Genomic DNA, 15,279 nt, shown 5'->3' with positions numbered 1-15,279 from the left:
GTTGTTGTTGTTGTTTTTTTTTTAATGGTATGTAGTTGTGTTTTTTTTTCATGGTATGGACTCAGGTAACAGAGTCGCGTATTTTGTCCACAGGTGAGAAACGGCGCCCTCTGGAGGCGAAGTGTCGCACTTAAAGACGCCGTGCAGAGGATCTCTCCGGTCCACCTTAAATGTTTGTGACAAACATGGCGTTTTTCCGTGTCTGTGGGGGAAAGTGTTCCGTGTCCTGCCCCGCCCTGAGTGAACAGTGCCTCGACGCTGCTGCTGCTGTTATCAGCCTGTGAGCGCCACGGAGGGAACTTCACTGTTAAAAGTCCACAGACATTATCAGCTGCAGACCCGCTCCTGAAGTCCACAGGTCAATGTTTGCATCGGGACCGCTGCTGCACGCTCGTCCACTCTGCACGAGGGCACCGACGGCTGCTGGCTGCCTCTGAAGCAACGACCCCTCTGACACACTCTCCGGAAAAACAAAACCAAAAAATCAAAAGTTAGGCCGGGAGGGTCGCAGTCATGTCCGGACAGCCTAGATTCGTGAGCCCGTTTTACAGACCGCAGTGCCTGGCTGCTGCGGCTCCGGCGGGGAAAGCCAAGCTCACACACCCGGGAAAGGCGATCCTGGCAGGTAAGAAAGTTTCTGCACGCGCGCCGCTGCACACGCAGCAGGCTGCTAAAAGTTGTTTACAAGTTTGAGATGTGAGCGAGCAGATGTGACTGAGCAGATGTGATCAGAGCAGAGGCCCCTGGCTGCACCGCTGGCTGCTATCATTACACATATCTGACATGCTCTGTGCATTGTGTTCTGCAGGGAGGAGAAACGGCCTTAAAAACAACAAAAGTTAAAGAAACATGCACGCGTTAACCCTTCAAGACCTGGATCCACATCAGTTTTCTTGCACTTAAACCTCTGAAACCTGGCGATTTGGGTTTGAGTTATTTCACAAACTTGTTAAAAAGCACAATGAGCAACTTGGCAAAAGAAAAAGTATTAGATATGATCAAAAAATAGGAAAAAATAGCGATAAAACTAAATTAAGTCTTACTATGATACACTTAAAACGATGCTACAGAAAAAATACTTTAAACAATTTAAAATCTAACAAACAAACAAAAATCATGTATGCTTTTTATAAAATAAGATAAAGTAAATTAAAATAAAATATTATATATAGTGAGATCCTGCAACACCAGATTCATCTATAATTTCTTTCTCTTTTTACAGTTTTTGGCTGTGATAAATGGTGTCATTTTAGTGGTTTTTAAATAAAATATAGCTTAAATCCTATTTTTTAAGAGAATTTTAGTGATTTTGATGAACTATAACTGTTAGGCTCAGTTTTTTCCTGTTTGAAGCATTTGTCACACATGACATGTCCAAAGAATGTTGAAAATTTAAAAATCCAACGATAATTGATCTTTTAACAGTGTCTGACTGAGATAAATGGCATATTTTTTGCCATTTTTTAAAAAAATAAAACAATTTTTGACAATTTTAATGATTTTGATAGAATGTCACTATTTTATTTTTTTTTCTGGCAGAAGTGTTCCTCGTCCAAGGACTGTCAGAAATATGAAAATCCAACAATAGTTTCTGCTTTTACAGTGCGATGATGTGATAAATGCTGAAATTTTGGTGATTTCTAAAGAAAAGTTTTTTTTTATAAAATCAACCTTAAAAATTTATTTAAAAAATTAAACCATTTAAATTTGTTTGCCCCTCCCCATAGCTAAAATAAAAAAAAACATAAGTCCCTCCCCAGTGGTCCCTCTTTCTGCACCACCCACTCCCCTCTCATGCATACTGAACAGTCCCTTACTTGTGTCGGAGGTTTTCCTGGTCTGTCCTGGGACCTTTACACTTTATCCACAGATCATTTTCGGAGAAACATAGGCAGACATGAACTGATTGCATGTCTCATTAGTCAATCAGTGACAGATGCTCAAACTTCAGTGCACCGCGGGGCAATCATTATTGGTATCATTGCAACATCGACACCATGCAGCAAAGAGCTTCTGCAGCATTTATGGGACGTCTGATTGCGAACTGAGCTGAAAAGTTCAGGAGCAAACCGTCGTTTGTCGGTGTAATTTTCTGCACGTCACCGTCAGCAGTTTGGCTGGTGTTTGTGGTGACCCGGCGCCCTCGCACTGTGCGCTCAGAGGCCTCTGGGTCTGCGTGTTCATTTCCACGAGCCACGATGACAAAGCACATCGCCCTGTGAGCCTGTGCACACATTCACCTGCGTTACAACACGCCGCTCACACGCTCGGCTCAGGAGCTTTTTGCAAAAGGGGGCACGAAAGGTCAGAGATGATTATCCATGCTGTTTGATCTACAAGCACGGCCACGTTCGCATTAAAGCCGCTGTACACATGGTGTTTAATTATTTTAAGGCCAGGCCAAAAAATAAAGGATGACAAGGCGTCTATCTGCAAGTCACAAGAGAATAATTAGATCACATGCCAAAGCTTTTAAAAACCACTAATCCCCCACTGAAGCAGACAGCACCCCGAGGGTAAAATGTGGACTAAACTTCACTCTTTTGTCAGACACATGAATATATTTGCACCAAAAAAATGCAAAAAAAACCCCAGCAGATTTAAAGGAATATATATGTGTGTGTGTGTGTGTGTATTGCAAACAGCAAAAAAGGAAATATGTCTTGAAACGAAGTTTTTTAAATTAAATTTGAATTATGACTAAAGTTTAAACAAACATGATCTAATCCCAAGACAGTTATTCTCTGAAATCCCCGTCCTATAATCACTATAATCACACACTGTTTCAGCCTTAAATCAGAGCATAAAATAACAGGTATTATTGTAGTTATATGCTCTGTTTTGACTGAGATATTTTGAGTTTTGTCTGATGAACTACAGTCTGCTTTCTGCAGCTGTCTTTAAAAAGAGGAGGTGAATAAACCCTGTATGTCCCAACTTTCACAAACCCGTCCCGCACATGTTGGACACGATAAACTGGTTCTGTATTTTTTTTCCAGCTTGAATACGGGGCCATAATGCAGGTACTACGTGTACGCTTGTTTTTGCAGCTGATGACAATGATGATGTGGACTGTGTTTTATGATGCAAGCATAATGAGTAGGTGCAGCTGAATCCAGAGGAATGCCTGGGTGTGTGTAGCCAAAATGCACAAAAAACTGAAATCTTGTGATTGCACGAGCACAACTGGTGTTTTATATTTCACTGCATGGCATTTGAAAAGAGAGTGCATGGTAAAGGCATCGACAAAGGGCCCTTTTTAGGCGTGTGAGGGTGAATTTAAGCTTGTATGTTAACCACATACCATCTACTGTTCACAGATAAGCTTTTTTCTTTTTCGGTTTTCAGCTTTGACCCTTTGAACTCTGAGCAAACTGGTTTGATTTCTTTCAAAAACATGGAAAAAAGGCAGTGAGCAATCTGGCAAGAAATGTGTCAAAACAGTGAAAATTATCCATTAAACTATAATCATAATTTTCATAATTAAATATTAGTAAGACATGATGATATTCATAACAGTAATAATACACAGTTATTATTGTTATATTTTTTAACACATTTTTTGTTGCTATTGTCATCTCTATTTTATTTCATTTTAAAAAATATTTCTTTCTTTATTGAAAAATAATAACAGTAAATAATGTTTGTGACTTGTTATTGATTAATTATTTTACTTATTTTTTATAATTATTATTATTATTCAGAATGAACTTTGTGTTTCTCAGTCATTTCATTGTTTGTTGTCATGTTTGTTTTATTTTCCTTTTATGTTTAAGTAGCTTTATTCCTACTTTTATTATATTCAGAACTTTCTTCAGGTAATTTCCTTGATTTTGTTCAGTTGTTGTCATGTTTGTTTTTTGTTTTCCTTCACTTTTTTCTGCTTTTTAGGTAATTTTTTCATACTATTTTTCTTTTTTGTGACTAATTTTTTGATAATTTTGGGGTAATTTCTTCTTTCATTGCTTATTGCTTTCTTCCCGTGTTTTTCTTTTTTTTTGTGGTTGCTCAGATTTCAATGGTTTAAACCAAATATGTGTGGGGGTTTTTTTTGTTGTTTTTTTAGCAATAACTTGCTACTCCAGACTTGTGTAAGCATGTTAAGATATGAGTCAAAAGTATAAAGTTCAACTTGTTTGCTCGGTTTTCCTCTTTCACCACTTTATGCAAATGGAGGAGGCTCATCAGAGGAATCAGGCCACTGTCAGCTGCTGGTCTGAGCTGCTCTCTGCAGGGGGATTGCTATGAGCAGTATGTGCACTGGAGGCTACACACCCCCTTGGTTTGGAGTCAGGCCAGGGGGGAGTATCTGTAGGCAGGATCACACTGAGATCAGCAGAGCCAATCAGCAGCCGGCTGCGTGTTTGCTGTTAAACGGCAGATGTGTGACAACCGGGGTTTTAAGGTGGAGCTGGTTCAAACTGTGGCTGAGACACTGTACGACAGCATGAATAACACGGCCATATTCACTGTAATCACTGCTAATGTGCACCCTGTGGACAACTTTTACAGAAAAACTTTTTTTTTCTCCAAGCTTGCTTTTTAATTTTATTTTTATTTACGTATTTTTAGAAATTTTATTGTTTTACTTAACCTAAAGTTTTATAATTTATTTAATATTGTTATTATTTTTACATTATTTTATTTATTTATTATTGTTTTATCTCATTTGCCAAGTTTTTTTTGTTTAGAAAATTTTAATGTTTTTTTTTTTTACTTTATTTAATATTTATAATTTAATAGTAATACATTTTATTTATTTTGTTATTAACATATATTATTTAGTTTTTACATTATTTCTATTTATTTATTATTGTTTAATTTTGTTACCTAAAGTTTTATAAATTATTTGATATCAGTTTTATTTATTTGTCTTGCTTTTACATTACATTATTTATTTTATTTATTTATTATTATTTTATCATGCTTGATAAAATTGTTTGTTAAAAATGCTATGTTTTACTTCATTTATTTGTCATATTCATTTTTTATTCATTTTTTGCACTTTTTCATACATACTAGAAAAAAATGTTATTTTTTCCACTTTCTTCATTTTGTTATTATTTATTTTTACATTATTTTGTTTATTTTTACAATTTTTATCTCTCAACAAATATTTTATGTTTTGTTTTTAATGGTCATGTTTGTTGCATCTGTGTTTCAAATGCATCTTTTCAAGCTTGCTTTTCTTTAAAAAACTGAATTGTGTTTTCTTTACATAGAGATTCATAAATTATTTGATATTCATTTTTGATTTATTTTGCTATGAAAATTACATTATCTATTTTTGCTTTATTTATTTATTCATAAGTATGTCATCTTTAACAAATATTTTTGTTTTTAATTATCGTTTTTGTTGAAAATCTGACAGTGTTATAACTTACTTAAAGTTTTATAATTTATTTGATATTAAATGTATTTATTTGTTTTGGTATTCACATCACATTATTTATTTATTATACGTGTTAATGATTTAAACTATTTTATCTCATTAACAAATATTTTGCATTTTGTTTTTAATGATCCTTTGATGCATCTGTATTTTATTTTTACATTTTTATGGTTAATAATTGTTTGTCTGAATGCATAATTTTTGGTGTTCGACAGAAAACAACTTAAAAATGTTAATGTTTGTGAACTCTTTGAGTCTGTGTTTAAAAGCGCGTTCTGACTGTTGTTTCAGGTGGGATAGCAGGAGGCATCGAGATCTGCATCACCTTCCCCACAGAGTACGTAAAAACACAGCTGCAGCTCGACGAGAAGGCAAATCCTCCCAAATACAAAGGCATCGGTGAGTTTGTGTCCAGTGTAATTTGTTCTGAAACTGTTAAATATTGCTTTAAATATGTGTGATGATAATGCATCTAAAATCTAATGAAATCTTACACAACAGCTCAGCCAGAACTTTAGTTTTGATTGACGCTGTCAGAGAAGTCTCATATTTACTTTTGTTTATTCTTCTTCTTATTATTATTGTTATTGTTCTTATTATTTTTATTTATTTTATTTAACTTATTTTTTACTTATTTAAAGGGAATATTCTTTTAACTTTTTAACTGATTTTTTTGCAAATGTTTATTATTATTATTATTATCATTTATTATTATTATCATATAATTTCATCTTCTTAAAATATTATAAAGTATATCATCATTATTAGATAAGCAAATAATAATAATAAATAAATAAAACAAATTGTAGAGATGAGAATAATGATGTACAAAAAATTAAGTAAAATTTAATTCAAAATAAAAATAATAATGAATAAAATACTACTGAGAGGTATTCATTTATTACTTTATGTATTAATTTTTAATTTTAGCTTATTTGCAGTGGTGATAAACTGGAATGCATTATGCTGAAATGTGTTTCTATCAGCAGTTCAACACCCACTGTGAACTACAACCTTAATAATGAACAAAATATCATAAATTGATGCCCCTGTAATGATGTGGTATAAACATGACTCATCACTTTCTGCCTGAGCAACCATCAGTGCTGACGTCATGTTTCAGATTTGAGTTCAGACGTGAAGAAACACGCTTGTGTTTGTGTAGTAAGTTAGAGTTTGTTATCTGTTCAATGAGAGCTTGTGAACTTTGGCACAGAGCATGTTTTTCTGTAACTCAGTATGAAACACACACACACACACACACACACACACACGCATGCACGCACACAGAACCCAGTTCCCGTCTTTTAAAAACGTTTCAGTTACAGCGAGTTTTTCACAAACAAAGCAGCTGCTGATCGCGTCCGAAAAGCGAGCTTTTCTTGGCAGTGGTGCTGCAGTTTTTTATTTTTTTATTTTGTGTAATAAGTAATCATTCGTTGTCTCTCTCCGTCCTGCAGTGGACTGTGTGAAGCAAACGGTGAACGGTCATGGGGTCAGGGGTCTGTACAGAGGACTGAGCTCGCTGCTGTATGGCTCCATACCCAAGCAGCTGTCAGGTACCTTACACACCTCTGTGCGCACACACACACACACACACACACACACACTTTATAGATGCATGAACAGCTTATTTTCAAAATACCTCTATATCACACATTGGTTCCAGTTTCTCAGATGTGAGAGTTTCCTGCTTTTCCTTGTTTTCATATCAGTGTAAAGTGAATATCTTTGGGTTTCGGTCTGTATGTTGGAAAAAACAAGCAATTAAAAAAATTCAGCTTAGGCTTTTTAATTATTTTTTATTTTCTAAGATTTTGTACCTTGTATATTATTAACAGATTAAAATAAATTAATAGATAAATAAATAAAAATTCTTAATTACAGCTTTAATCATTTAAAACTAATTATTACTAATTATTTTTTCATCAGTTAATAAAAAATTTGCTAATGCTTAACAGTCACTAATAATAAGAGCCAGAGCCACAACTGCTTTCCATTATCAGTTAATCTTTTTTTCATTAATTATGTAATTTTTTGGTTGATAACATTCAAGGGGACTTCAACAAATTGCTTGTTTTGTCCAAACTGCAATAAATAAATAAAAATAAAGAAATAAAAAAAAAAATTAGAATGTCATCACAGGAGACAAGGAAAATAAAAAAATGACTCAAAATGAAATAATAAATGATCAACCTATATATTAAAAAAGGTTGCCTTATTAGAGAGCAGTGTTGATTTTTTCTATGAGTCATTAATCTTCTTTTTTCTTGGTTATCTTGCACAGATTTGGGGTGTTTGAGTTCCTCAGTAATAAGATGCGCGATGAAAGTGGAAAACTAGACAGCAAGCGGGGATTCCTCTGTGGCCTCGGGGCCGGAGTCGCAGAGGCCGTGTTCGTAGTGTGTCCGATGGAGACAGTTAAGGTAAAAAATTAGATTTAAAAAAAAAAAAAAAAAAAAGCTTTAATTTTTTGGCTACTAAGGGGCAACATAGTACTTTCCATTATTAACCCTTTTGTAACCTGGATTGACATCAATTTTTTTGTGAATTGTTCAGACGTCTTTCAAATGTTTCACACTTTGAAACTGTAAACCTGGGAGGAAAAATGCAATAAGTAACTTGGCAAGAAATGTCCCAAAAATTGCTAGAAATTACCAAAAATTTTGTTTTATAAAAATTAAAAAGAAATATAAAAAATGCCCAGAAAACTATTTTCATATTAATAAGAAAGAATTATTCAAAATTATGTTACAGAAAAAAATATATAAACATACAATTAATTAATTATTATTATTATTATTTTTTTTAATTTTCAGCTAATTTTTACTTGCTTCTTTTTTGTTCGTTTGTCGTTTTTTGCGCATTTAAAGAAAATGTTCTTGTCACTTTCTTGCACATTTTTGGGCCATGTCTTGGGCATGTCTTAAATTGCTTGTTGCCTTCTCCCCGTGTTTTTGAAAGAAATCAAACCAGTTTGCTCAGGTTTCAAATGGTTTAAACCATTATGGTTATTTATTTTTTGTGTTTGTTTTGGAGTTGTATATTTTGATATTGTATTTTTGCTTCATGTTGTCCATCTGTAACACTCTTGAAAAAGATTTTATTTATTTTTTTATCTCAAGAGTTTTATTTTCTGGTTAAATAATTTTAAAATAAAAGAAATAAACAGTGCAGCGTTACTTGTTAAATAGATTCAATATTTCTCTTTTTTTTTTTTTTAATTTTAGGTCAAATTCATCCACGATCAGACATCAGCAAACCCAAAGTATAAGGGCTTTTTCCACGGAGTGAGGGAGATTATTAGATCTGAAGGTGAGTTTCCATATTTGTGCGTTTTACTGCCACCTGCTGTTTCAGCTCCACAACGATGATTTCGCCTCTCAGTTATTCTTCATGTGCACCTGAGTCATCTCATGTATTATTCAGAGGGTAATATTCTCAGCCTCATTAGCTCCAGAGCTGAGAGTTTGATGTGATGGTGCTGATGTGTCTGCAGGACTGAAGGGGACTTATCAAGGCCTGACAGCCACCGTGTTGAAACAAGGCTCCAATCAGGCCATCCGCTTCTACGTCATGACTTCCCTGAGGAACTGGTACAAAGGTGAGCGACTGAATAACTTCCACATCTTTATCATCATAGCATGTACTAAAAAAATGCAGCCCAAACAATCATCTTTTGTGTCTGAAACACTCAGGCGATGACCCCAACAAATCCATTAACCCTCTGATGACTGGACTGTTTGGAGCTTTTGCTGGAGCTGCCAGTGTGTTTGGAAATACTCCGCTGGACGTCATTAAGACCAGAATGCAGGTTGGTTGAATAACATGTTCACACGTTATAATCTCATCATTTTACGCCGAGCAAAGTGGCCAACGTTCACGTTTTTTATTTAACAGGGTCTGGAAGCTCACAAGTACAAAAGCACGCTGGACTGTGCTGTCAAGATCATGAAGCACGAAGGACCAATGGCGTAAGTTTACAGAGTTTACTGAGGATTTTAAAGAATTTTATACTTTCTATAAGATGGAGTTTGCTACAATTCACATGTCCATAAATACAGTTGCAGTCGGCAACACGTCTTTAAAGACTTCACACGCTTTACATATTTCTAAGCAATAATTTGAAATGTCTGCAAGTCAGCTACTGCATGACGGCAGGTAACGAAACGTTATGCATTTTGAGAACTGTGCTTAGAAGCTTTTTTGGCTGAGCCACGGCCTGTGTGAGCAGTGCGTCACGGCAACCTCGCTGAACTGTTGCAGCATGCACGCTTGTGTTGTTCACTCAGGCAGCGTCATTGCTGTGGTGCTGCAGAGCTGCTGCAGAGCTGCTGCAGAGCGGCTGCAGAGCGGCTGCAGAGCTGCTGCAGAGCTGCTGCAGAGCTGCTGCAGAGCGGCTGCAGAGCTGATGCAGAGCTGATGCAGAGCTGCTGCAGAGAAAGGTTGAGTGTTTCTTCATGCCTGTGACTGATGTAGACATTGAAACTGCAGTGAAAGGAGGTATAAAGTCAGGATGACAGTTAAAAACTCCATCTTCTGTCTGTTTTTACTGAAAACCGCCCATCACACAGTAAAAATCAAATTCTTTCTCTGGATGTGCTGCAGTTGAGTATTACTAGTACTGATTAATTCATATTAATTATTATTAACAATAACATATTTTAAAACTAATTTTCAGTCATTATTTTAGTGTATTTTTTTCTGATAAAACTCAATTTTCCTGCTTATTCTGTGTTTCTGCTCTACTACATCTCAGAAGCAAAAAATGTAATTTTACCCTTCTCTATTTATTTTGTACAAAATATAATCATCAAATACATCTTGATGCATTATTATTATTATTATTATTATTTAATTTATTTGTTTATTTATTTATCTTTTTTTGTTTAACTAATTTCAGTTAACTATTGTGTACTTTTTGTGACCTTTAATTCCTTGCAGTTTTGTGGGGTAATTTCCTCTTTGTTGCTGCTATTATTATTATTATTATTATTATTATTATTATTATTATTAGTAGTAGTAGTAGTAGTAGTAGTAGTAGTAGTAGTAGTGTGTTTTGTGGTTTTGATTCCCTTTTATTGTAATACATTTTATTTGAATATTGTTGTTTTTTAAAATAATTTTAGTCTTATTCATTTATTCATTCTCTGTTGAAATGAATTTTCAAATAACGTTTGTTTTTGACTTTTGGATGCATCTTTTGGTGCCTTAAAGCAGCACGTTCAGGCCTCCTTTTTTGTCCCCGTCAGGTTCTACAAAGGTACTGTCCCCCGGCTGGGTCGGGTGTGTATGGACGTGGCCATCGTCTTCATTATCTACGAGGAGGTTGTGAAGGTCCTGAACATTGTTTGGAAGACAGACTGAGACGGACGTCCTGGTGCTACACAACGAGCAGGCGTGTTAGGACGGGCCACTCACGTTACTAACCGGGCCACGTCCCAACCCAATCTCCTTAAACCCTGCTTCTAGGTTCTAATATCTACCTCTTAGTGATTTTCAGAGAGAGAGAGAGAGAGGGATCGGTGTGTTCTTGATTTTATTTATAACACAGCAACAAGCGGAAGCGTTACCTGCATGAAAAAAGCTCAAGATTGCAGAGTCGCTGCTCATATTTGCTGTTTTTTTCTTAAATTCCAGAAAGGGGGCAGTTCCTTAAGGGCTCAGGGGCATTTATTTAGATCTGAATCGACTCGAGAAATGGGAACAGACAACTAGAGCGCTTTGAGCTCAGTTATACTGATGCTGTATGTACTTAATCAACAACAAAAAACAACCAGACCCAACACAATGTGATTTAGACTCTGTAGGAAAAGATTCTACTTGAAATGAGAGAAAATGCCAGATCAAACATTTTAAAGCCCTCTTTTTATGCAAGTATTTTGATTTTTTTCCCTTTAAACTATTATTTTATTCATCATCTGATAAAATAATTTATATTCAGATGTCACACGCCGCAGAGGCTACAGGTACATTCAGAACTAAATGCCTTAAATTCAGATGAATCAATATTGTAAGATCCACAGAGAGGCAGCTTTTTAATTATGTTGCATACGACTTCTTTTCAAAAAAATGCACATTTTCCACAAAACAGTAGTTAAAAAAGTTCACTTAAGTTGCAGAGATGTTTTAAATCATTTAGCTTTTAACTAGAAGGATGCTCTAAAAAGTGCCTATGTATTGTGTGATTCATTTTGAGTCTTTTTTGAGATTAAGAATGATTGATTGTTGTATGTACTTAGTCACTACAGATTTTTTTTTTAATAATGTATTTACTTGCACACGTTGCTGTGGTGCCAGATGTTTAATTCCAGGCAGTTTCTGAAGTATTTCCAAGATGTTCATATCTTCAAAATGTCATCGTAACTGTTGAATTTTTGCCTTTAAATTTGACATTATTGCATAGACTGTTTGAGAAGTGCCATTAACAGTGCCTTCCATCTCATTCCAGAGTGCTTTAGAATAGCTTTTATTGCAGATTTTTAATTTTTAAACGACATTAATTGCCTTTTACTTTTTACACCAACTGATGACCCAATGTGCCAACTGCTGCTCATAAATATATATATATATATATAAATATATATATAAACGTCACATTATAGAGAGTAGTTTGTAGCTTGTGAGTCTGGCGTGTTTACATGCAATGCAATGAACTGTTTTACAAATGTTTACTTTGAGCTGCTGTTTTTTTTCAGCTCCGTTTGCATACATGTCGACTCAGCATCATAGCTATTTAAATGGCTTTTTTTCATATTAAGACATGAAAAAAAATATCCAGTAGTTAAAACCGAGTATTGTGCCTTCAGTCTAAGTAATTCTAACATGGATGCTCACAAATAAACATTGGATCAGACTGTTAATTTCTGTGTTTGCTGTTGTTTATTTCAGCTGTCATGCCGACATTCAAAATCAAAAATACAGATGTACCGGCATCAAACTTTTCAGGATTTGTAGCACCAGTATAACTTTGTCATGTAATTTCTTAATATCCAAATTAAGTAAGAAAAAAAAATACAGAATTTATTTGATGATTACATTTTGGATAAATAATGCAAATCTGCAAAGTTTTAAAATAAATGTGGGCTAAAAAACAATATTTTATTAGACAATATTTTCCCTTGAGATGTAGTAAAGTAGAAAGTATAAAGTCAAAGAAATAGAGACTAAAATATCAGCCTTAAAATGTGTGCCTAATGTACAAATAGTAAAATAACTGCAGTGGCCTATTTTATATAATATAATTATTCATTTCTTAGTATATTCTTCAAGTTTTATTTTGCAGCAGGGAAAAGTTGGGGTTTGTTTATTGATTGATTTTCATTCAAGTTTTTTTTTATTGTTTTTTATCTTCCTGCTACATCTATTTTTCCTGACATTTAACTCCAGTGTCACTATGTCTATGTATTACTATGTATTACTACTTCTACTACTGCTATTATTACCAGAACTAATACTACCACTACTATTACTACTACTACTACTAATAATAATAATAGCAAAAAAAAGAAGAAATTACCTTAAAAAGATGCAAGAAATTAAAGAAATTAAGAAAGGAAAAAAAAATTCAAGAACAAAATTAGTTTATATTATAATTATAAGAAAATTATTATTATTATTGATAATAATAATAATAATAATAATAATAATAATAATAATAATAATAATAACAATAACAATAACAATAACAAATATAATAATAATAATGACAATAATAATGATAATAATAATAATAATAATTCAGGATGTTCTTGTTTATTATATTTCATACAAAAATGTAAATTTGCAAAATAGCTAAAGTTTCAAAATAAATGGAAAAGAGTAAAATTACCCTTTTGCCTCTGAGATATAGCTGAGTAGAAAAATCGAATAGCAGAAAATTGAACAAGTATCAGCAAATATAAATAAAATACAATTAAACAGTCACACCCCAACCACACCTCTCCTCTGATAAATAAACGAACAGTCCCTGAGCTCCCTGTTCTTAGCATCTGTACACTGTGACCTTGCTTCGCGTTTTTTTCTCCCACCACCTTGCGCTTGCCGTAGTTGTCAGTGCGGACTACTCCTCCTCGGGACGAATGAAAGAAGATGTTTTGGGTGTTGTTGCGGCATTAAGGCAGCTGTAAACATGTCTCTGAATGGAGGGGGAAGCAGAGGATTTTACTTCAGCACCGTCCTGTCTCTGGCTCGGTCCTGGCAGCTCACCGGCAGGCGCCCATAGAGAAGGTAACGTTAGCCGCGGCGGCAGCTAACGGCGGCTAATACCTGTCAAAAGAGTCTGGGACATTTAAGGCCCGTCCTTAACTTCGTCTCTCCACCAGTTTACTCTGTTTTGTACTTAAAAAACAGATAACATGTCTTTTCAACCGCCAGTGTTTGATTTACGGTGTTAATTAGGGTTTTAACGTCGATATTTAGCATTTGTGACTGACTCTGAGGTGGCTAACGGCTGCTAACGTTAGCTGTTTTGAACCTGCAGCTAATCTTCTCTGAGGTTAACGTTCAAGACTGGACGTGAATAAAACGGGAAGGGAAGCTAAAATATCCCAAATTAGACCCTGTTTTAGACTGCTTTGAATAGGGGGACAGTAAGACATGTTGGTAGGTAATACAGTTATTCTGGTTCATGTTTATATCCAAATATTTTTGATAAATAAGCTCAGTTTTGGGTCTTTTTATTCACTTTGGCAGTGACACTCACTTACTCACTTCATATGTGGCCCCCCATCACAGGGTGCCAGGTGTCCCCCCATTTTTTTAATTCACAGTTAAAATAAATGATTAAATGTGAGAATTATTTGTGTACTTAGGCATCAAAGTGCAGTAAAATAAAGTAAAACAGCATCAAAATAGAGCTTGTTAATCAAAAAAAGTGACAGTGGAGGATCCCCCACACCTCCAGACAGATGTCCTAGCTGAGACAATAAAGTCCTAAAATCCTAGATTTGTTATGCAATCCTGAAATGTCCCAAAGTCCAAGAAAAATCTGAGAAACGTCCTAAAATGAGAAAAGTGTTCTGAAATCTTAAAAGTGTCCTCAAATCTTAGAAATGCCCTAAAATCCTACTAATGTTGTCAAATCCAACATATGTCCCCAAATCCTATATATGCCCTAAAATCCTAATAATGTCCCCAAATCCTTGAAATCCTTGAACTACTAAATTAATCTGTGCTTTGTAAATTACCAAAAGTATACGTTCTGGGTAAATATAAAATAAAGCGGCCGTCTCTAGTTGTTGTTACTTGATGGGAACTGTGAGGCAACAGGAACTACAAACAGGTTAATCTTGCTGCGACAAAGAGAACTGTAAACCTCTTATTAGCTTCATAATTCAAATAGAGGAAGATTTATTGTTAGATAGGTACAAGTCATGACAGGCAATATAAAGGACAATGAAAGGGAGGAAACCAACTGTCCCTTTAAGAAATGCAAACATGTCGCCTGAAATGGGATTTAATTGTGTGATGATTAAATACCGATCCTGAGTGCAACACAGATGATGCAGTTCATGTTTTTTCCATTGTTAACCCTTTGAAACGAGGAGCAACATCAGTTTTCTCGTGCTGCTCAGATGCCTTTCACAAGTATTTAAATCTTTTAGCCCTGAGCAAATTGGTGTGATTTCTTTTAAAAACCTGTGGGAAAGTGCTACAAATTGAACAAAGAAATTAAAAGATTTAGAAAATTTTTTTTTTAAAAAGCTAGGGGAAAATGTCTAGGAAATGTCTATTCAAAATTATGTTACAAAAATGATGTTTTTTTTTCAGCACATTTTCCAGGTGATTTCTGTGTTTTGTTTTATTTATTTGTTTATTATTATTATTATTTATCTATTTGTTAATTTGTAATTTGATTTTAATTTATTTTTTCAATTTTAAATTTA

The 15,279-nt window shown here is 34.5% G+C and overlaps 2 protein-coding genes across 2 annotated transcripts in view; both read left to right on the top strand.

The window, feature by feature from the left end:
- The first annotated feature begins 491 nt into the window (after window positions 1-491).
- Window positions 492-11,962, top strand: slc25a1b (slc25a1 solute carrier family 25 member 1b). Its single transcript, XM_042509242.1, has 10 exons — window positions 492-625; window positions 5,684-5,791; window positions 6,853-6,946; window positions 7,108-7,113; window positions 7,680-7,818; window positions 8,623-8,707; window positions 8,892-8,996; window positions 9,091-9,206; window positions 9,293-9,366; window positions 10,645-11,962. Exons 1-10 carry the CDS (start codon window positions 514-516, stop codon window positions 10,757-10,759), a joined length of 954 nt encoding a protein of 317 aa, XP_042365176.1. The 5' UTR covers window positions 492-513; the 3' UTR covers window positions 10,760-11,962.
- Window positions 11,963-13,443: 1,481 nt separating this feature from the next.
- The window catches only part of pi4kaa (phosphatidylinositol 4-kinase, catalytic, alpha a), a 31,870-nt gene continuing 30,034 nt past the window's right edge, over window positions 13,444-15,279 (top strand). The window contains 2 exon segments of the mRNA XM_042509098.1: window positions 13,444-13,584; window positions 13,587-13,621. Of these exon segments, the coding sequence (XP_042365032.1) occupies window positions 13,524-13,584; window positions 13,587-13,621 (96 nt within the window). The 5' untranslated portion in view covers window positions 13,444-13,523.

The sequence above is a fragment of the Plectropomus leopardus genome, chromosome 20 (assembly GCF_008729295.1).
Source record: "Plectropomus leopardus isolate mb chromosome 20, YSFRI_Pleo_2.0, whole genome shotgun sequence".
In the NCBI taxonomy this organism is placed as follows: Eukaryota; Metazoa; Chordata; class Actinopteri; order Perciformes; family Serranidae; genus Plectropomus; species Plectropomus leopardus.
The sequence above is the reverse complement of the archived record's forward strand: the minus strand, read 5'-3'. Positions and strand labels throughout refer to the sequence as shown.

Coding starts and splice junctions, on each gene's coding strand:
- slc25a1b (XM_042509242.1), top strand. CDS start 514: ATGTCCGGACAGCCTAGATTCGTGAGCCCGTTTTACAGACCGCAGTGC. Junction 626..5,683: donor GGGAAAGGCGATCCTGGCAG/GTAAGAAAGTTT, acceptor CTGTTGTTTCAG/GTGGGATAGCAGGAGGCATC. Junction 9,207..9,292: donor TCATTAAGACCAGAATGCAG/GTTGGTTGAATA, acceptor TTTATTTAACAG/GGTCTGGAAGCTCACAAGTA.